At 33.2% G+C, this 22,264-nt stretch overlaps 4 protein-coding genes across 8 annotated transcripts in view; 1 reads left to right on the top strand and 3 right to left on the bottom strand.

The window, feature by feature from the left end:
• LOC138936681 (adhesion G protein-coupled receptor E3) overlaps positions 1 to 10,096 on the bottom strand; it is a 93,018-nt gene extending 82,922 nt beyond the window's left edge. Inside the window, exons 1-3 of the mRNA XM_070302286.1 lie at positions 9,815 to 10,096; positions 9,045 to 9,414; positions 1,914 to 2,111 (exon numbers count right to left, since the gene is read on the bottom strand). Coding sequence (XP_070158387.1) covers positions 1,914 to 2,092 — 179 coding nt within the window. The 5' untranslated portion in view covers positions 2,093 to 2,111; positions 9,045 to 9,414; positions 9,815 to 10,096. The remainder of the gene's footprint in view (positions 1 to 1,913; positions 2,112 to 9,044; positions 9,415 to 9,814) is intronic.
• Positions 10,097 to 13,594: 3,498 nt separating this feature from the next.
• Dlt (codanin-1 like protein dlt) lies at positions 13,595 to 17,373 on the bottom strand. 3 transcript variants are annotated; one of them, XM_070302283.1, is made up of 10 exons: positions 16,800 to 17,373; positions 16,442 to 16,718; positions 16,197 to 16,357; positions 15,516 to 16,106; positions 15,259 to 15,353; positions 15,120 to 15,201; positions 14,674 to 15,036; positions 14,305 to 14,470; positions 13,940 to 14,208; positions 13,595 to 13,863 (listed from the first exon to the last, which is right to left on the bottom strand). In XM_070302283.1, the coding sequence occupies exons 1-10, from the start codon at positions 17,088 to 17,090 to the stop codon at positions 13,714 to 13,716; spliced, it is 2,445 nt and encodes an 814-aa protein (XP_070158384.1). In that variant the 5' UTR covers positions 17,091 to 17,373; the 3' UTR covers positions 13,595 to 13,713. The 3 variants fall into 3 exon arrangements, with proteins under 3 accessions (XP_070158384.1, XP_070158386.1, XP_070158383.1); XM_070302285.1 differs by having other exon boundaries at positions 15,120 to 15,353; positions 16,800 to 16,998; positions 17,067 to 17,372; XM_070302282.1 differs by having other exon boundaries at positions 15,120 to 15,353.
• Positions 17,374 to 17,876: 503 nt separating this feature from the next.
• LOC138936299 (ubiquitin-like protein 4A) lies at positions 17,877 to 21,209 on the top strand. 2 transcript variants are annotated; one of them, XR_011447366.1, is made up of 4 exons: positions 17,877 to 18,221; positions 18,548 to 18,653; positions 18,729 to 19,414; positions 20,298 to 21,192. XR_011447366.1 is itself a non-coding variant. In XM_070301575.1 (3 exons), exons 1-3 carry the CDS (start codon positions 18,174 to 18,176, stop codon positions 19,028 to 19,030), a joined length of 456 nt encoding a protein of 151 aa, XP_070157676.1. In that variant the 5' UTR covers positions 17,877 to 18,173; the 3' UTR covers positions 19,031 to 21,209. The 2 variants fall into 2 exon arrangements, 1 of the variants encoding a protein (XP_070157676.1); XM_070301575.1 differs by having other exon boundaries at positions 18,729 to 21,209.
• Positions 19,200 to 22,244, bottom strand: Gem2 (Gemin 2). 2 transcript variants are annotated; one of them, XM_070301573.1, is made up of 6 exons: positions 22,098 to 22,244; positions 21,324 to 21,958; positions 20,925 to 21,009; positions 20,692 to 20,850; positions 20,296 to 20,574; positions 19,200 to 19,389 (listed from the first exon to the last, which is right to left on the bottom strand). In XM_070301573.1, exons 2-6 carry the CDS (start codon positions 21,428 to 21,430, stop codon positions 19,270 to 19,272), a joined length of 750 nt encoding a protein of 249 aa, XP_070157674.1. In that variant the 5' UTR covers positions 21,431 to 21,958; positions 22,098 to 22,244; the 3' UTR covers positions 19,200 to 19,269. The 2 variants fall into 2 exon arrangements, with proteins under 2 accessions (XP_070157674.1, XP_070157675.1); XM_070301574.1 differs by having other exon boundaries at positions 21,324 to 21,554.
• Positions 22,245 to 22,264: the final 20 nt, after the last annotated feature.

Below are 22,264 nucleotides of genomic sequence, written 5' to 3'. Positions count from 1 at the left end.
AACCTGTTGATGGATATAATTCGGCGAAAAATTTTTAATTTTCCGTGATGAACGTATACGATTTATTTTCACGATGTTCGCTTTATCGTTAATCTAACAACTCGAAAAAAAATCGAAAGATCTATCAATTTAGCTATTATCACAATATTTCACACTTATATGAATATCGTCAAGATATCTCGAAAGAAAAGTATAGATATTTTCTAATAGAAGTGAACACTTCTTGTTACACGTAGGGTTTTTCGTTGATTTTCGCGATATATCGAAATCTCACGGAAATGTAATATATGGGAAGAATTTACATTTGATAGGAAAATGGGATAGAGTCTCGAAGTTCAGTGCGTTTTATCGACGCCATTTGCGACGGTAGCTTTTTGTCCAGTCTTTTTTTTTTCCCACATCGGAGATCGCCGGACGGTCGGGGACTCTTTTGGAACTGAGCGCGATGGAGAACATCGTGGCTGCGCTTTCCCATTTCCTGACAATTTCCGCGATAGACCATGATCGATCATAAAACTTTCTCTCTCTTCTTTTTTTAATCTCCTCTCTCTCTTCTCTCTCTGTCCCTTTCTGTCTGATTTTTCTCCGCTTGCTATGCAGCATTTTTATTCCTTCGCCGACGATTTAATTCGTGTTCGAAGGTAATGGTTGAAACATCATTATAAGAGAGGCGCGGGTCATCGATTTTTCGATTATTGGCGAGATAAAAATTCTGAAGTCACGCCGTAAGTACGATATTGAGAAATATTGCGCAGGAAAAACGCCGAAAAGAAATACCCTTTCGAAAGACGCGAGAGCGAGGTCGCAGAAGGAGGCCGCGAAGTTGTTTGGTATTCCGGCGGTATCCGTCTTTTGACGTAAGAGTACACCGATTAGCACCACGTGGGTTCGCGACGCGGCGATCCGTAAAAACCGCGAACGGAATCGCCAACGTGCCAAAAATAACGGATAAAATAGGAGACGTGACCGGCGTAAGACCAAACTTCCTGACCGATTTCCGGGATAAAATTGCTGCACATTTTTACGAAATATAGCGCAAGAGGGAGCTATACAAGTTTACGAAATGCTTTTGAACACGCCACTGGCTTATCTCGATCGTGATTAAATCGTGAGACGTTTTTGTACAACTTATTTATTTTTACATCTTATTTTTAAAAAAAGATTAATAAGAGAATTCGGGTGCGATATTATTAATTTAACTCTGCAATCGCATCAATTTCTTTGCCGAGATACGAATGAAACAACGCGAAACAACAAAGTAAATAAATAATGAAAGATTAATTCGAACGTAGCAAAAACAGGGGAAGTGTATCGAGCAGAGGACGCTTCAGAGATTAATTAATCTGGGCGTTTTTAATGAAATTGTTCTTTCTCTAGTAATAATTAAACAACCAGAATACGAAAGCAAATATCTCTCGCGCAATAATTTTGCCGCGAGAAATAAAAAAAAAAAAATGCAATTTCTAATTTTACCGATATTATGAATATTTTATGAATAACAGTCATATATACATAATAAAATAAAATAGATTTTAAAAACTATTATATTCTTTCACACGCGCATATATACATATATCGTATAATAATTCTATTTTACTCTACAATAATTAATATATCTTTTAACATACATATCTTTTTCACAAAGAAATTCCATAATATCGGGATATTAAGGTGGGTATACACTTAGCGAACGAACACCGAATGCAAACGTTCGTTATTATCATTCAGCAGATATATACGCCAAAGCGAATGCGAACAGAACGTTCGATTCGCATTCGGCTCGATTCCTTCATGAAACGGTACATCAAAGACAATTCGTGCGAGAAAAACGTTCAAAACGTTTCGCGTTCGCTGTTCGTTCGCTAAGTGTAAACCCACCTTAAGACGAACGCTCTGTCTCAAGCTGGACTTACCTGTATGTGATGAATGCGAATACCAGGGCCACTAGGGACAGACTTCCCCCGAGGACGACGATGAGACTCAACACGCCGTCCTGGTCGAAGGAACTGGCGATTCCCGTGGAAACGCCATTAGCTATTCCGCCGCCAGGCTGCGGAAAGCCATGAATCGCTCCAGTATATAACGTCTCCATGTCGCCGTTACGCCAACATCTGCAACAAGATAAATCCGATTATAAACTCAGAATTGAAAGGCAAATATAAAAACAATACAATTAGAAAGGAAAATAATTTAGGATACATAAGGAAGGACATCTGTTTTCGAAATTTTAATTATCGCATGTTCAATTAAAAGAAAAAGTGGATAACCGAGAGATAGAAAGCAAATTTAATTAATTCAAATTAAATTAATGCGAATAGCGATGTAAATACTTTCGCCATTTATCCGGCTACCTCCGTTAAACTAAAGAAAGAGAATAAACACATTTACCGCAATCCGGAAAAACCGCGATAATCTCGGCTTCCACCGTTGCAAATTTTAATTAGCAACGAAGACACCGTTAATTCTCACGGACGGGTTTTGACAACTCGATATGCTAAATATCAGAGAATTATCTCACCGGAGGCAACAGCCGTTTATAATATATTCGTGCTACTGTTATACCGCGTCAGACGATATCAGGACAGTCTTGAAGGTATACCTTGGCTCTAACGTTACCAAGGCAAGAGAAAATATCATGTATAAAATATTGCAATTTTATTTGCTCGTTATAAAAATATTTTATTTCTTTGAAAAAATTATACGTAACAATGTAAAATATAATACACGACCGTTTTCTCTCATTCGAGATTGTAACATAATTAAATTTTTCTGCAAATTTTCAATAATTAGAAGAAAAATTTTATACTATATGTAGAAAATAAGTTAAAGATTATAATAAAATACAGAGTATTTTTAGAATATTTCGATTATATGGGGGAAAAAAAAAACTAGGTTAATGATAAAAAATGGAAATTTCATCAATTGTATGAGAAAAATTAGCAAATCTTTTTCTCATGTTTCGTATTATAAATCCCTCGTGGAAAATTCCGTGTATGTGGCTTATGTTTGGGAGAGAGAGAGAGAAAAGGGAAAAAAAAAAAAACGATTCCACGAGTAAATCATCGCAAATAAGAATAATTTGTGAGCAGAGCGACATATCCTTGGCGAGGTATTAACATTTATTCCGATGCGTGCAGAATGAAAGTTACGGTATCATGTTTACAACACTTCTGACACTCGTAAATTTCAATCAGCGGTAAAAGCGATCTCGACTCGGATGAGTCCCGGACTCGTTTCAATTTGCTCCACTGTCTAGCGTATGCCGTCTTAAGACGTTGTCCATATCACCGATCCCGCGTACGATTGAATGTTGCAAAGAGAAAGAGCGTGAGCGTTACAAGTAAGACGAAGATTAACCGATGTAATTAACGAACCTACGTAATAAGACTAATCCCCAAATAAACTTATATCTCAAATAAACGTATCCAATAAACTTATATCCCAGAGAATAGAATATTAATTTCTAAATATAATGAAATCACGGATTTTAATCATTAAAATAATCATTTTTAGATAAGATTTAAAACAATTGTTTTTTAATATGAGAAATATGCTTAACAAAAATATAATGGTTTTATTATATTTGAAAAATCTTTTTAAAATAATATATACAATATTTTATATATTCCGATGTTTTTATTTTATTTTTCGAAAATTATTATCACGAACTGAAATTCTGAATGAGAGATAGATCACAAGCGTATTTGATTTTTGATGTATTTCACGATAAATTAATCAATGACGCATTTTCAGTACCATAATTAATTGAAATCAAAAGACTTTGTGCGTTTTACACAATGTATATACATATATTTATTACATTTAACAAACATTTATTTGCCTAAACAGAATTGATTCTATCGCCTGAAAACCATTGTGTGTCGTTTTATAATTTATGTATGCAAATTTCGCTACGAAAAACACGAACGTATGCAAAAGTGTATACATAAAATGTGCTTATACTCGACGACGATGTTGACCAATGAAGCGTAATTAACTTATTAATTGTGTGAGCACAATATTTGCATTGTCAACTTTGAGCAACGGTATATGGATAAAAAGAGATTTCAACGTAACGGCGAATTAATCGATCTTTCTCGCAAACTGGCTAAAAAAAAAAAATTTTTTTAAATTAATAATAATACGCCGCGCTAATTTTAAAGTTGTTTGTTCAACCGTCAAGTTTTAATTAAGTCAACCGTTTTAAAGTTCTCAATTAACAATCTAAATTTCGCGCGAGCAGCGCAAACGTTCCTTTATGTATTATTTCTTACACATCCGTTCATTATTCAATTATCGTCTACATTCATTTTAAATGTTTTTATAAGCTATGTAAAATATATCTTCAAATTAATAACACATTACCAAATTTATTATTAAATTAACATTAACACTATATTGTCATTAACTAATACAAAATATTTGTTTGATATAAATATAAATACCAGGTATATAAATATCAAACCGGAATTTGTCTATAGATGGTCCTAGCTGTCAATGTACAATAGTTACCGTCAAACCGCGTCATTGGCGCCATTTTCTTGTTTTGACATCTGATAAAGATTTTCAACTCACAACAATACAAGTTTCATACAACAGCATAGTTTTTAATAGCGTTGAACATGTCGAATTTTGTGCCTGAAAACTACGATTTGCGGACAGCATTGATTTTCTGTTACCATTTGAAGAAAACTGCTGCAGAATCGCATCGAATGCTTGTCGAAGCTTACGGTGAGCATGCTCTTGGTAAATCACAGTGCTTTGAGTGGTTTAAAAAATTCAAAAGTGGCGATTTTGACGTGAGAAACGAAGAACGTGGAAGACCACCGAAAAAGTTTGAAGACAGCGAATTGCAAACATTGTTGGATGAGGATGACGCTCAAACGCAACAACAACTCGATTTGAATCAAGCTTTGCGTGAAAAACGACCAGAATATCAAAAAAGGCAACACAAAGTGATTTTGCTTCATGATAATGCACCATCACACACAGCAAAACCGGTCAAGGAAACGATTGAGGCGTTTAGTTGGGAAATACTTTCGCATGCGGCTTACTCACTAGACTTGGCTCCATCCGATTACTACTTATTTGCATCGATGGGACACGCACTTGCCGAGCAGCGCTTCACTTCTTACGAAAATGTACGAAAATGGCTCGATGACTGGTTTGCCTCAAAGGAGCAACAGTTTTTTTGGCGTGGCATCCACAAATTGTCAGGGAGAATGTATAGCTAGCAATGGGCAATACTTGGAATAAAATATTTTTTATCATTTTCATACAATAAACGTGTATTTTCTATACAAAAATTCCGGTTTCATATTTATATATCTGGTAAAACAGAAAACATCGTTTAAAAGAGAGAGAGAGAGAGAGAGAAAGAGAGAGAGAGAGAGAGCGAAATTGATATAAAGTAATTATTAATTACATTAAACATTCATAGAAATATGTAAAACTTCATGTTCATTTATTTTGTTAAAATTATATTCTGTACTTCAAAATTTGGATCTCACACGCTAATTGAACGCGACTTTCCTTTCTCTACGACAATGTACTTTAGAGAAGAAGGATTCATCGCCCATATCTTGCGAACTTCAAGATGTCTTCTCTTGGAATGTATAGGATGTATAACGCCGAAACTGCTGCGAAACGTTAACAGGCTTCCGGCCCTTATTCGGTATTCACGATGTGAAAGAGCGCGCAAATATTGTACTCTTCTCTCTCGCCGATATAAAATTTCATTTCTGTCGCGCGTTGCAAGAATAACACGTGCGTATAATTAATATTTGCATAATATTTTCCTTTGCAAATTTTCTTCTTTCCTCCTACTTTTTCTTTATACTTATTTCGATAATTATCATGATATAAATTATACATATTGTTCCGGAATTAATTATTTTTCTTCTATTACGGTAAATATTTCTTGAAAAGAATATAAAGCTAGTTTATTCCTAACTAGATGCCAAATTTCTTTTATAATTATTGTTTTTAATATTATATATTTTAATTTAGAGACGTAATTCCGTGAAAGTACATTCAAATTAAAAAAAAAAAAAAAAAAAAAAAAAAAAATTATATGTACCTGTAGCTTTCAGAATTTTCTGAAAATGTTATATGTTATTAATATCGGAATAAAAACAACGTAATTAATATCGATTAATTTCTTTTAATCTTCTTAGATCGCAAGGAATTAAAACTAATCAAGTTTTATTAAAGGAAAAAAAAAAGAGATTCCTATATCATTCTAATCTATGCGCTTGTTTACAAGTTGTTAACAGGCAAAGATTGTTCTCTATTCTGTGAGATAATATAATTTCAAGATACACACACATACGAGACATCAACATATCTGATGCATCGCGAACGTGATCCACTCGAGCAATCGATCGCAAAGTACGAATTGGAGCATGTCGCGTTAACTATACCAATTAACACCAGTTGCCGACTACGTGATAACGCTTAAATGGCATTCCACGACGTGTCAAGAATCAGTCGTCTCAACGATTGCTGAAACACATATTAAAAGTACATGACAAATAATATCAAATATTTATCTCTGTGTTGCATTCGATGTACGTTGACACGAGTCGATATCCGTTCATCGTTTTACTCTGTTTCGTGCCTCAACTTTCCGCGGTATTTCCGGATCGCAGTGTATTTATAGCGAATCGCGGCCAATGGATAAACGACGGATGCACCGGTTTATCGGACTGCATAATTCCGCCTTGCAACGAACGTAAAATACGATGATCTTTTAATAGAAGAGAGCAAAAAATTTTATCGCGCCTTAACATATACATAGACCTTGAGTTCTTGAAACTTTGTTTATGGAAAAAAATTAATACTGCTCATATTTATTCAGCGCGTCGTCGCGCTGATTGAAATTGAACATCGGTACGCGTTTTATTCTCTCGAAAGAAATTTTAATTGACATTTTAGACGATCTATAACTCGCGGCGGAATTCATAATACAATTCTATTTATAATTTTATGTGTATACTCTCTGAGATGTGACTCTCGTCAAATGTTTTCTATATTATTACATGTTGCATAAAATCATAAATAAAACGTTGAAAATTTTATCGCGATTCATTCATATCATCTATAATGAGTTTAAAGCGGATTTAATATAAGGAATCTCTTATCATTTTAGAATCTGCATGTTAAATAAATTATGTATAGATTAAAGTAGGTATATCTTATATATATATCAGGGTTGGGAAGTAACGCGTTACTTGTAACGCCGTTATCGTTACAGTTACTTTTTTTCGGTAACTGTAACGGTAATGGCGTTACAAATTTTATTTGTAACGGAAAAAGTAACTTCGTTACATTTTTCGGTAACGAGTAACGAATTTAACAGTTACTTTTATCGTTACTTTTTTCAAATTTTTTGATTTATTTAAGATATTATTCTTACTATTGTGCGTGATAAAATTTTTATCTTAACCGTAAAGCCGTAAGCAAATCGACCAATTAGCATTCTTATTATGTTGTAATCTCATTTACTACCAGTTCTAAGTACCTTGCAACGAAAATTAGAAAATCTCAATAAATCTGACCTTACAGATTGCCATTCATTAGTTGAAGCTATTCAGCAAGGTTTAAATAAAAGGTAACTTATTAATTTGATTAATACATATGTTATTTAATTTTAAATAAGGATTTAATTGAAAAATATTATTTTATTTTAAACTATTGATTCAAAAGTATTAATTTCAATAAAACAAACAATGTCGCTTAATTTACTATATTTGATTTTAGATTTCTTACAATATTTGAAACAAAAGAATTAATAATAACAGCATGTTTACATCCAAAATTTAAGTTAAACTGGTTAACCGGAGAAAAAAGAAAACGTGCTGAAAATTACTTGGAGGATTTATTGGGAATCCGATCAACTGAAAATTCTTCAAAAGCTGGAAAATCTGACGATCGCGATGATTTTTTCATTTTTGAGCAAAAAACGGTGCAAAATGAATCTGAACAAGAAGAATTGCAACGGTTTTTAAAATCAAATAATTGTAATATAGAAATGTTAAACGACTATCCAAAACTTAAAAACTTTTTATTAAATATAATACAGCTCTACCAAGCAGTGCATCTGTAGAAAGAATGTTTAGCATCGGTGGCTCTGTATTAACACCACAAAGAGGGCATTTAAATGATGATACTATGGAGCAACAAATTTTATTAAAAATTAATAAAGAATTTCGATAAAATTTAATCATTTAGTTTGTAATAAACCTTAAATGAAATCTTGCTTACAATTTTTTAAAAGTTTTTCTTATGCAAAATAATTTATTAGTTTGTATTGTAAAAAAGTAACGGAAATTGTAACGACTCGTTACTTTTTAGTAACTGTAACGGTAACGAGTTACTTTTTAAAATTAGTAACGAGTAACGGTAACGAGTTACTTTTTAGAAAAAATAACGGTAACGGTAACGAGTTACTTTTATAAAGTAACTTTCCCAACCCTGATATATATATATATATATATATATATATATATATATATATATATATATATATATATAGTACTGTTATAAAAAAAAAATAATTTTATAAAAAATTTTTAAAAACGCTCTTATAAATATATTCTTTAATTACCTTTTCATTTTCGTTGACAAATTATCAAATATAAAAAAAGAAAGTAATATCGAATTAAAATTTGTATGATAATAATATTTTAGAAAATATTATTATAATGATAGATATCAAATAAATTATTGCAAAATTCTAAAATTATGCATTTTCAATATAATGGATAAATATGATTTTCCATAAATATATTTTATGAAAACTATTTTATCTCACTCGTTCTCTCTTTATTATGAGCGAATTTTAGCACATATATAACTTTCTCAATTTATCAATAATTATATCATCGAACTTTACATATAATACATATACAATTTATTTTTGTATCTTGCTATATCAGAATGATTAAAATTCGAGTGATTAAATTTCTGTTGCGCTCTCTCTCTCTCTCTCTCTCTCTCTCTCTCTCTCTCTCTCTCTCCCTCTCTCGGGTTAAAAAATTTACCTTGCGTGCTCGACGGAGACGCGTCGCCAAAATTACAGAATTTGATGGATCGAGTGGCGGCGGCTGCAACTGGATCGGATCACGTGTCTCGATGCGATGATTTACGCACGAGCCACGCGAAAGAAACTCCTCGCGTGCTCTGACGAGAGGCCGGTACCGGCCGGCACGGCACGTACGCCGCCTTAGATTCAAGGAAGATTCGTTTCCGATCGTTATCACTTTGCCATTGCTAGACGGTTAGGGCTAGGTATCGACATCTCGCCCGCGCGTCCTTTGTTACTCGCTTTCGATCTTGACGAAGACCGCGGTGTCCCTTAAGCCGGAAAATTCCACTCTCGCGAGAAGGTCGCGAGCCCCCGATGACGGTTACCTGAAAAGTTTTTACACAACAATAAGAAAAACGATCGTTGATAAGAATATTGAGAATGATCGCCTCGACAACGTGTGACACGTCATTCGAAGTTCGTTTACTCGGATAGACGCGGAACCGACTTCGCTACGCGACAAAATTGGCGCGCAAATTAGCAAATATGACGGTTGCAATTTTGATGAAAAATTCCATCGAGACGTCTAATGAAATTCTCTCGCGGCCTAAACGAGATTCATGCACTTTTCGTTCGTATGAAATCGAATATTCGCTGATAAGAGGCGTCGCTGGATAGAATGCAGAGGACGCTCGCTATTCGGAAGAAACGACCGCAGCAATGCATTCTACTACATCCGAGTCTCGATTCTCGCGGCAATGAAAATAATTGGATGTAATCTTTTACCGTGCTTGTGCCGTTCTCATCGCTCTCGATCACTCGCTCTCCTTCGAACTCATCCTTTCTCGATCCGATCCGATCGCGATCGTCGTCGAAAGAAATGGCGCGCGAATCGTGCCCACGATCAGCGTCGCGACGCGATCGCCAGGGGGAATCGACCTGAATCGATTTCTCAGGTAATTGATTCGATCGTAGACGATCGCGAACAAGCATCGACGCTCACGAGAGATCACGAGAACAGACGCGAACGGCCCGCGGACCGCGACTGCGACTTACGATCGGTTCGCGTTCCGCGAACGCGCGCGCCCAACTGCGCCGCGCATGACATATGACATGCACGCGCAACTGTACGGCGTGAAGTTTCCCCCCAATCTCTCTCCAAAGGAAGGAACGGAAATTCTACGGTGAATATACAGGGTGAGTTTTTTAACCTGAAACTTTGAAATATCTCGAAAAATAAGCACTGAACGAAAAAAAATGTTGATAATCAAAATTTAATCCTTCCGCGGGGGAAATACGTTAGTGTTAAAATTCGTCCCCCACCCCCCACCTCCTGGGGGGGGAGGGGGGGGGGGAACTTTAAAATCTTAAATGGAAACCCCCATTTTTTATTTAGTATTCTTGTAGCTGACATCGAGAGCTTTCCAAAACATTATAATAAAGTATTTTTTTATTAAGTACTTTTTGAGTTATTTTATATTTTAATCTGACATATTTTCATATAAAAAATTAAATATTTCGTAAAATATTCAGTTTTCGATAATTTTACCGTAATACTTCTATGTACAGAATAATGAGACAAATTAATTAGGGCCCAAAAAAAAAACAAATAATTGTTTTTTTTTTTCGAGATATTTCAAAGTTTCAGGTTAAAAAACTCACCCTGTATACGAAACGAGTATGCATGCTTTTTCACTTTTTTATTTCCGAAATTATTCCGTTTAACTTCTTTAGAAACAGATTTATCGAAATCGGAGAAAATTTTTTTATCCCTCTCTTTTTTTCTCGATTATATTTATGTAAAATATAGATAATTATTAAATAAATGAAAAAAATGAAAAATATTTTTAAATTTCTGAGAAAAATTATGTACGCTATTGTATGTGGACTCTATTTTATGTTATGATTAATTATTTGTTAAAGGATTGCATCTAAAGGATTGCACACTAAAACTAAAAATACACGTATATATGTCAATATCTCTAAAGAATTTAAACAATACGCTTGCAACTTAACACTATCTTATGTACGCGTATGTTAAGAACAAACGTTTTACAAAATCGCGAGAATGTTGTGTTTTAATACATTTGGAGAATATTGCATCCTCGATAAATATTTACGCTTTTCCCGCGTTATATTATTCAGTTGATCAGATTAAATCAGATAAAATTATTAATCTGAAATTTATATATACATGACTTTTAGTTTAATTACATTAATTTGAGATTTTGAAAAAATTAATAAAAGGGCGTAATCAATAAATATGTTCAAAAATGCTTCCTTTCTGTATATGTAAAATTATTATCAAAATACTCAGTTCGAATCTTTTAAACGTTATTTTTTTGTACGAAAAATTATATTGTGCAAGGGATTAACGGCGCAAAATTTGTAAACAGAGAACAATCCAATTAGGCAATAAAAATATTTCGTAACAAACGTACACAAATAATTGAAATCACTAGTATAACACGTTGCGAATGAAAATTGTTGAACAATATATAATTCTTTGTAAAATTTCAAATTAAATTAAATCAATTTCATGGTTAATGTAAATTTAAATCAATTTCGAATAATTTTAATAATAACCAAATTATATTTTATATAAAAATATATTTTGTCATTAAAAATTAGAAAAAATAAAGAATAAAGATAATAGTTATATCGTCAAATTATAATATAACATCATTGTCATCTTTCAATCAATAAATAATGATTATAAAAATAAATCAAAATAAATAATATTCAATTAAAAATTATCAAAAAAATAATGATTATTGATTCTATCATTGGATAATATGATAGTTTTAGAAATTAATTAACCATATTGATGACATTGCACATAATATAAAATAGATAAAATATTCTTTTATCAATACAATTATATATGTATTTTTTCCTTTTGAATGAGACATCAATTTTCCCGCATAACATTCATCAATGATTACGGAATAAATTATGATAGAAAATGTCTATCTGCTACTTACGAGGAGAATTTGCGATCATTCACAAGCAACGAGCCGAGATTAGGTACCGCCATCGGATGAGAGGGTGGACGATCATTGAGAGTTATGGTAATGGAACGGATGACCCAATTTCAAAAGGACAAAAGAACCATCCCCGTTGTGTCGTGACAATGTGTCGACGGGAAGAGAGCGTAGGATCGTTCAAAAAATTAAAGCTCCGTGGATTATTTCGGTATGGTTATTTCGAGAGACTCTCTACGAAAAAAACATAACTTAAAAGCTGAAATTAGAGAGAAAGAGAAAGAATCGACGTAAAATTTTATTTTTTATAAAATTCTGTAAGTTACAAGTATTGTATATAGAACACAGAGCGTGTCAATAAATTATTCTTACAAAATAATTTATTTTTTGTATAATAATAAAAAATGATTATGTATAATATAATGAATTGTTTGCTAACCTTGGTTCCACGGAGTTTCATTAATAAGTTACTTATATGCTCTGATCCCGCGAGATTTATACAGCCAATCTTGACACTAGCTGTAGCAGCCTATGTGCTTAGCAATAATAACGGTGCACGTTATATTACCTCGGAGAGATGGAAAAGTACCCTCGGGACAATGAATTGCGGAGGCGTGAGTACTCTAAGCTATGACACATATCAAAATATGATTTTTGTAAAACATTAATTCTCTCTTAGCAAATGTGTGTAGGTTGAATATATGTTAATTGAGACGCGACACAACTTGTTATAGCGGTGAGAGTTAATTTGTTTATTAACAAGTTAGGCGATTAGTAGACCAATCCTGTCGACAAAACCGTCCAACAAGGTTTATTACTTTTGTTAACAAACAGATTGTTCAATTAAATCTTAATTGTCTTAAATGATTGATATTAACTATTTATTAATATTTTACATTCAGACACAATCTAAATAATATTAATCTAATAATAGAAAAGATATAGAGTTTGAAGCGAGATAATTTTCTAATGAATTGATTCGCGTGTGATTCAATAATAAAGATTTTAAAGACGCGTATCTCATTACGTAATTATCTTAGCCGAATTGAAGATATATTAATCAGATTGTATGGGATGGAAAAGTAATAGACGAGTATACTCGTAGTCGCAGGAATGAAATGAAATAAAACCTAACTTGCTAAAAACAAAAGGGGAACTACAAACTCAATGTAGCAAGAAGTGCATCTAATATAGCAAGATTTTGACAAAGTCCCGCCTCGTACTGATCTTGATGAGTTATCTCGATGCGTACACGCGCAAACGATGGGAATAACACAGAGGGACATTGTAATATATTCGTTAACCATAAAATATATTGTTATATATTTAATATAACTGTCGCATATACAAAAAAATTAGAATTTATTTTCTTTCTCGTAAAATATTCGTCGATACACACCCGCAGATTGTACGTACGCATCTTTGAACATATACAGAACAAGGATGGCTCGTATCATTTAAAAATTTGACAAATTACTACAATATACATACATACATACATACATACATACATACATACATATATAATATATATATATATATATATATATATATATATATATATATATATATATATAGAGAGAGAGAGAGAGAGAGAGAGAGAGAGAAAGAGAGACGCGGTAATTATATTTACAGAAAATTATTTAAACAGTCGTACTTTCCGATTATCGCAGTATCATAAACTTGCTACTATGCGTCAATCTATAAATTGTAATCGTTGCAAAATTCAATTTCGTGATATGTCTCCGCTACCCAGCCAAGAAGGTACTTGACTTTCTCCGTCGCCTCGTCGGTAGCTTTATAACCCTCGATAGCTTCGTTCAGGCACTTTGATAAAAGTTTCAACAATGGCTGGAAACAAGAAGATTGATATTAATGAGACATTATAAATCATTAATAAGTAATATTACATTGTACATGTACTCACTATGGGCCAATCTTGTCTGAATAAAGCTACGCACTGATCACTCAAACTGTCTCCATCAAGTATGTTTGTTTCTAACAACTTTCTCAGAAATTTGCCAAAGATCGCCCATATCATGTCATTTTGCGGTTGCGCCAACAACATAATATTTCTAGAACATAAGAGTCTGTTCATGGGTGAATCGGTTTCGTCATCTGTCAGACCATTTGATGACCATATTTTAATCAATTTGTCCTGCACTTCTTGCGTGAAGAGATCTGTCCTGTAGGCAACTGAAAATGCGAAATATTATGATCGTTCAATTTCATTGTTTTCGACATTTCAATATTATAAACATACCTAATTATATATAATTATTATAAACATACCTAAAAATAACGCAAAGTCAGTACTGAGATAAGACAAAACTTTTTGTGGTCCTGGTAATAGATCACCTCTTTGATCAAAAACTTGATACAGTTTGTTTAAAATATTCAATACAGATGCCATAGGTAAATCCACGCCATGATTATCCAGTATGTGCCATATTAATCCCTATAAACAGAAACAAAAGACATGTGTTCAAATACTAACAAATACTTAAAAAGTTATGAATTTTAAAAATGACATAAGACAATATTTTTGTAATCTGGAAAAAAATATATATTGTATCAATTTATATAATATATTCAGATAGTTGAATTATCATGTCACACATGAATTTTTTATTCAAATTCAAATGATAGATATAAGCTTACCCGAAGCTCATCTATCACATCAGTGGGACTAGGAGCATCTATATTGTGACATTTCTCTTGCTTGGAGTGCATAGGACTATTGTTCCGGAAAAATCTATTAATCTCAAGTTCCATGTCCTTTATAAATAAGGAACCACCAACAATATGTGATTGAATCCACTGATTTATTCGTTCCATCGCCATTCTGGTCGCAATCTTTATGCACATTTCTTTGACCGCTGTCAGAGAATCTTCCGCTAGTAAAGATTCTATTGATGTCGCGATTCGCGTTTCGCAAATCGGTGGAATCGTTTGCTCGCATTGATCTTTCAAATCTTTCGATACTTTATTTGCTAACATATTTATATCATTCAAAAGCGAAGCCTGAATATCAAAACGCGATTTAATATCTTATTACATTGACGTAACATAAAAAAAATTTCCTTATAAACATGCAAATGTGTTACCTTAAATTGATTATAGTAGCTCATCGATAATTCACTCCGCTCGTCAGAGTCTTTTTCGACATGTTTATGTGCCAAAAGTTTTCTGAAACAAATTAAATTTGTTTCTCGCGAAGAGGCTAACATGGTATTGCATATATACTTCACACAGGTAGATGCAACTCTTTCAGAAACGAAATCGACAGTTTTCCGAGTGGAAGCCGGTTGACCATGGAAAAAAGCTTCCTCCAATTGCAACTACCGCATGAAACAGAAAAATTACAATAGTATAAATATAAAATATCGTTTATATAATACACGGATTGTCAAATACTGACTGTCAAATATATAATAATGTAATACACAATACAGCAATGCATATGTATGTTAAAGATATAAATATATTAATAATATATATACTTCTAAGTGTTTCGCTCGAGTAGTGCCTCCTAATTTACGCAACTGACTGGTAACGGGTGTAATATGTTTATTGGTATTGATACTCAAATTCGTGCCGTTCCCAGGAAACATGGAGAGAGTCGAATCTATTCGCGAACAGCAGGAACGTATCGTTCGATCAGTAATTATATCTAATTTATCGAGATTGCATTTAACGGGAACCGCGCAATCTGCGGAATGTGAGTTTTTTCTCTTTTCAGAGAACTTTTCTACTTGTTTGAGACTCTTCAATTCTTTAATTTTGCAAGTATTCTGCCAGGCAATGTGGAAATTCTTGGGATAGTTTGGTAATTCAAATAACCAGCACAAACTTGATTTAAGCAACACAGCAGCTTGTTGGGAAATAGAGCTATCAGAAGCAGAAAGATTGGTCTGATTGATAGCATGATAAATATAATATAATAGTTCTAAGATCTGCTTGTAATACGGCAGTCGAAGCGACACTGTATCCATCATGGCTAGATATTTAACCATCCAAGGTATTGTCAGTGAAAGTTTGCCTTCAATTATAGCATTTTGGAGACATGCTTGTAAATTTAATGATGGTAAAACCTAGATAATAAAATAATTGCAAATATTATTAAGAATCAATAAAATAAAACACACAGTTTTCAGCATTCGTTTACAATTTTCATCAAATACCTTGCTTCTTATCTCTATTTGTGTTGCTATAATTTCTTTAGTAGTATTAGATTCAGATCTGTATGACAATGAAATTAAAAATCCTAATACTTTTGCAAGAAGCCTCAAGCTAGCTAAACAAGTAATAAAATTTTCTTGTGTTTGTTCGTCAACCATTGTTTCTGCAAAAGCAATAGGATAACATTGTATTTCTAAAATCTTATACATATTACAAAGCTATTGTTAAAATAATAAAAAATGCATACCTGAGTCTTCTATTTCACTATTAGCAAACTGGGTGTTATTTAGTTCTATTATCTCGTATATAAAACAATTTTCCAGATGTGTGTAAAATATTGGATGAATTGCGTGTAATATAAAATCTTTAAAAAATTCTTGTATGCCGGGAAATGTAGGACCAAGAATCTGACTTTGTGATGGCAAAGGAGTTATAAACCTTTTACTGAGTTGAGTTAATTTTTCAGGATTCACATGCTTCAAGGACTTTAGGAAATTCAAACTTTCGTCATCCACCGCATCATCCTGAAATTTATACGATTATTTCATAATCTAAAGATCTTGTTATAGCCATGGAACAAAGAATATTAATAGCTTTCGACTTACATGATGCCTATTCTGTATGCACGATATCAGTAGTTGTGATTTAAACAACCTAGCAATATGGTAATAATTGGTAGAGTCATTGTGCATCGTCAACATACTTCGTATCCTGCCACCTAACGCAATCTGAAACACCCATCCTGGCACCAAGTGATTTTCTTCCCAAATTCTCAATATATCGTAAAAGGCATCCCTCTGTTTTCTGAAGGCGTGAAATGCAAGGCCGGATGAAAAATTCTCACGATTATCAGTGTCAATTTGAAAACACACATTTACTTCCCCCATTGCGCACATCAATTTTTGACAGTTCGTTAACAACAATAAACATTTCAACACGCGCGAGTAAAATCGCTTTAAAATCACATAGACCCTTGTGAATAATTTGTCAATACTCTGTGACAATCTGTTTGTTGATCAAATATATGGTTCCTCTAGTTAAATATCTCAACATTTCTTCTGTGAAAAAACTTTTCTCTTCTGTATACAATTTCAAGATTAGATTTTCTAAACATGGAGAAATCGAAGAATATTGTTGAGTAGCGGGAATTTCACCCAAAAAATAATACAGGATGTGTTATTATCATATATCACTTATATAATAGACTACGTACTCTTACGGGTGAGCTGATGACAAGATTTGAAGGACAGAGCTAATCAGGTCCGGTATGTTTTCTCTCTCGCACATGTTGAGAGAAGGGGAAAGATGGCCCGCTTCTATCCATTCGGAGAACCTCGTCCCCCCTCCGATGCGTTCGCCAAGTTCCACACCATAGACATACGTATACGATAGCATGCTTTGTATCACCATTCTATCTTCATCTTTTCCATCCCTTTTATTTTTCTCTTTCCAAGTTAGACAAAGATAGATCGATGATCGTACAGCAGCTGTCCCTTTCTATTTTTTGACGCGTTCTGAATACGGGAAATGTAGAGACGCGCAGTCTATATATTGTATATAGTCTATGCACGAAATAGAGTATGTCCTTTTCTACGTGCATCTTTACCCCCACTCCTTAAATAAAAGGCGAACGCTCGATCTAGATCTAGATATACTATGTCTATGGTCTAGATATACTATGTTTATGCTAATAATAATAGGATTGACACGGAGTGCCGCTGTTCCTGAGGTAGGAGAAGAAATAGCAGTGTCGATGACGCCGATGACGCTTGTGCGCCGCCGATCGTGCGAACGCAAAATATAACCTCACCCTCACCTTACGCGCGTAAGATGCTCCAATTTTTATCGGTTCGACCGGAGGCACCGCTGTTTCGAGAAAGCTGATCGACGCACGCTCGTCGTGTTCGTGTGCGTGTGTGTGTACGCCCGCGTGTATCGCACGTCCAACGTTGTGTTTTCACAATCATTAGTCGTTCATCATGAAAGTGATCGTGAAGAAATTACAGGGAAAAGAATGCGTCGTTGATGTAAGTATAGGATTGCCCTATCGTTGCTCTTCTCGTTAATCTCGCGTATCGACGATTTCGTTTTGCGATATGAATTTTAATTTGGATTAATATTTATACTCTCGTAAAGTTAAATTGGCGATTATCTTGAACGAATTGGAGATAGTACCTAAACGTTTGATAAATAAGAGGTTAGGGTGCGTATTTCGTTACTTATACGTTATCTTTTGAATTTTGACAATTTTATTTTTCGCTATTCAATCGAACGTAGCAACTAGTCTTTATATTAATTAAGCATTTTTTTTTATATACATTTTATATACTTATTCACGTTATATCATTTTTAGATATTGCCATCGGAGACAGTGTTGGAATTGAAACACAAAGTGAGTGATCTTTTAGGCATCGATGTACCGCAACAAAGATTATTACTCACCGGCAAAACTTTAGCGGGTAAGTATACTCGGTTACGTAGCGTCGTGTGTCATTGTAATTTTCATTATAGATTATTTATTTGATATATCTTAGACGAGAATCCGCTAAGTTTCTATCCGGGAATCAAAGATGGCAGTAAATTAAATCTCTTGGTAATTAAGAAAGCGGAGGAGGGTTCCAGCGAGGCAAAATCTTCGCCGCAACAGAAGTCGGGCATTCATTTGTTGAGAGATGAAGTTACCCGAGTGCTCAGGCATTACTACACGGTATCTGAGACAGAGTCCATAGTCAATGAGCTGATAAAGGACTTAAAAAACAAAGTGAATAGCCTTAGTTACGATGATCTAGAGAGACTAGCCATTGCGTTACTCCAGGACCAAGAGATCATAGCTTAAGAATAACTCAAGATTTTTTTTAATTCTGCTTACCGATTGATTATTGTAATACGAGTTTATTTAATTGAAGCATTGTCTTATATATATTGCGCCTCCCAATAATTGGTACTTTGTAATTAAATGTATTTAAATCATGCGAGATTTAAAAACATACCGCTTTACGTTTGAAATTATACTTTAAACGTAATGTCACTTTATTAAAATTGCTGTATACACGAGTCGCATTGCGTCATAAATAATTAGGTTAATTGTGTATTGGGAAATTCCGAAGGATCTGCCAGGTCTAATTGACGGAAGTATCTTGCTACCAAACAGATGAATAAATTCGACGCCCTCAGTTCCTGCGCGTCCAATTCTCTCTGAAAAAAAGAAGACGAGGATATCGTTAGTAAATTCTAATATAAACTTTTGTAGATATAGAAGAAAAGTTCAGTCTCTTATTTTCTCAACCTTTTATAATCTGATGAACGCATGTTTTTATTATTGCCTAAATCTTTTTCCAACACTAGGAACAACATCGCAATAGCATAAATAGAGTACACGGTTATGCAATAAAAATGTTTTGTTAATAGAAATTAAGCATTTTCTTCTGTTTTTCTTTTTCCTATATTATTTTATATTAGCAAAATCAATAATAGATCAGCGACTAATAAAAAACAAAATATATTAAATATTTAACTGAACTTTTCTTTGCGTTAAATTAATATCTTGGAATTATAGAAGAGAACCAATGTTATTCTATAATTTAAGAACAATATGTAAGAGATTCAACTCTTATAGGTATGTGTGTGTGCGTATATGTGTGGAAAAGAGAGAATATATTAAATTCTACTTTTTCACTGCACATTTAGTAATATGATTGCCTGAAATATATTTTGTTCTTTCCTTGCAGTTTTGTTATATTAAACAAGTCAAATAGCAACTAGGTATCAAAAACCTAATGGGAGAGATCAATATTTTCACTTGCTTAAAGTAAAAAATAAAAATATTTTTATTTTTGTGACTAACTATATTTGACTGAGATAATATATTTTCTTTGTTTTTTTTTCTCTCTTTATTTTATCTCAAGATATATATTATGAAATTTTGAAATTTTTGTAAAATACACTTCACAAATGTTAAATTATTGATATAAATAAGATTAAATAAACATCTGTAAATATTTTTTCTTCTCCCTTTTCAAAGCATAGAATGACATTGGTTAATTTATATCCAACGTTAATTTACTTCAATGATCTAATTTGATTAAGATTAATAAGTTTTACAGAATCTGCGCGGATGACTGAACACGCTCGTGCCAACGAACGCAGACAGGAACAAGTATCAGGCTGTAATGGTTGCTCCAAGATCGCGAGTAACGCGTAGATCCACTGGCCTATTTTGTATTCGATTCTCCTTTCAGTTTCCACAAAGTGCACCAGATATTCAAGTACCTGCTCCACAATTGATTGATTGAAGCAAAACAGAGTATTCAATGTGGGTTTAATTTTCTCTTTGCTACCTAAACAGAAGCTGATCCAAGTATTTTGATCGTTTATGTCTGGCTGTAATATCAAAGGGAAAAAAAAAAAAAAAAAAATGATTAAACCAAAAAGTAATTCAAGATTTTTTTCAGGTTTCAGGCAAGTTTATTATGTAATACTAAAAAAAGATTTATATACCAAATTAATATCAGGTGCTCTCCATTTACGTTTGCCCACTTGTATCTCGTCCTTTAATTGACCTACATACAGTCTTATATCAGAAAAGTCTGAGACTTGATACTGTTGCCACTCCAACGTTGGGCTGAGACTCGGCGGTGCTTGGACACATCCTGCTAACTTTTATAGTCACATTAGTATACAACATTTATTAGATTTCTTGTCAATACATAATATTACTGAAATCAACTTACAGTTTTAATAGATCCTCTTGAAAGTTTCATACATGATGGATCTATATCAGCTACCACTATGTCTGCACATTGTCGAGCTTCTATTCTACAAGATCAACAATTTCTTAATCATTGATTTGTTATACAGTTGATTGCAAGAGCTCCGTTCTTTATTAGTTATATTCTTGTAATGAAAGTAATTTATATATATATATATATTCGTGTTTTGGCAATAGAAATTTTTAATAAAATATATTTTTGAAAGGAACAGAGCTACAATACAATTAGATGATCCTTTTTAGTTGAACTTTCCTATACACTTTTTTGTAATAAAATAAAATAAAAATATGTATATAATTAAAATCTTAGAAAAAGATGTAAAAAGTGTAAGTGAAGTAAAAAAGTCTTATCGTAAATTACACCACTCGTTTGATGTATTCCTCTCCGGAAATTGGTGGCAGTGAAAAATTAATATCTTCGTTGATATTTCCTACTTCGAACACCGGCTGTTTCAGATAATCCATCATAATGATTTAATATTTCACTTTTTCACGAAGAGTTCTGACATTTTGTCGAGCCATCAAGAATTTGAGTTTAAGGTTAGCTCTTCGCGTTGCTTTCAGGATGCTCATTACGGTTGACAAACTACAACTGGCGAATGAGCTGGATAAAACAATCTATAAAGCTTGGCGCATTTGAGAGAGTAATTCTGAAAATATCTCTCTTTGTACATATAGTATTCTCCTTAATATCTATATTTGTGATTTCTGTTTGTCAAAATCTGTATCGATAATATATCTCTTTTAAATTGGTACTATAGCGATAAGTAAAAACTTGTTTATAACATAATAAATAGTGCATATTTGCATTGCACAAAGTTCCCAGACAGCACAAGGATGTCCTTAAAACGTCCAAAGGGCATCCAGGACATACATGTAGGATATTCTCAGGATATCCCATTGTAATCCTCAGATCTCCTCTGGATGTCCTGAGGAAGAGTAAATGATAGCCGTATATTAACCTCTGGAGAATCCAGGGAGATCCTGTGGAACATCCTAAGGATTTTTATAGGATATGTTATAGGGATATTTTTCGTATGTTTCAAGGAGCAAATTTTAAAATTTAAATATAAATTAAAATTATGTTTTGTTATTTACTGCCAATATTAAAAATCTAATATTAAAAATAGTTCACCGTTCTTTAATATTTGAGGCTTTCGTGCTGTACATGAATATTTTAGGTTTGGCTCCCCCGGGTTGTGTAATATTTTCTAAACAATCCAATATCTGAATTCCCTATGTTGGGATTGCATCAGAAATTGAACTGATAGAAAATAATTACATTTGTAATTTTTTGTCAGT

Source organism: Polyergus mexicanus, unplaced genomic scaffold, assembly GCF_030449975.1.
Source record: "Polyergus mexicanus isolate NDT 795.1 unplaced genomic scaffold, iyPolMexi1.0 SCAF_9, whole genome shotgun sequence".
In the NCBI taxonomy this organism is placed as follows: domain Eukaryota; kingdom Metazoa; phylum Arthropoda; class Insecta; order Hymenoptera; family Formicidae; genus Polyergus; species Polyergus mexicanus.
This window is presented reverse-complemented; position numbering and strand designations above follow the sequence as displayed.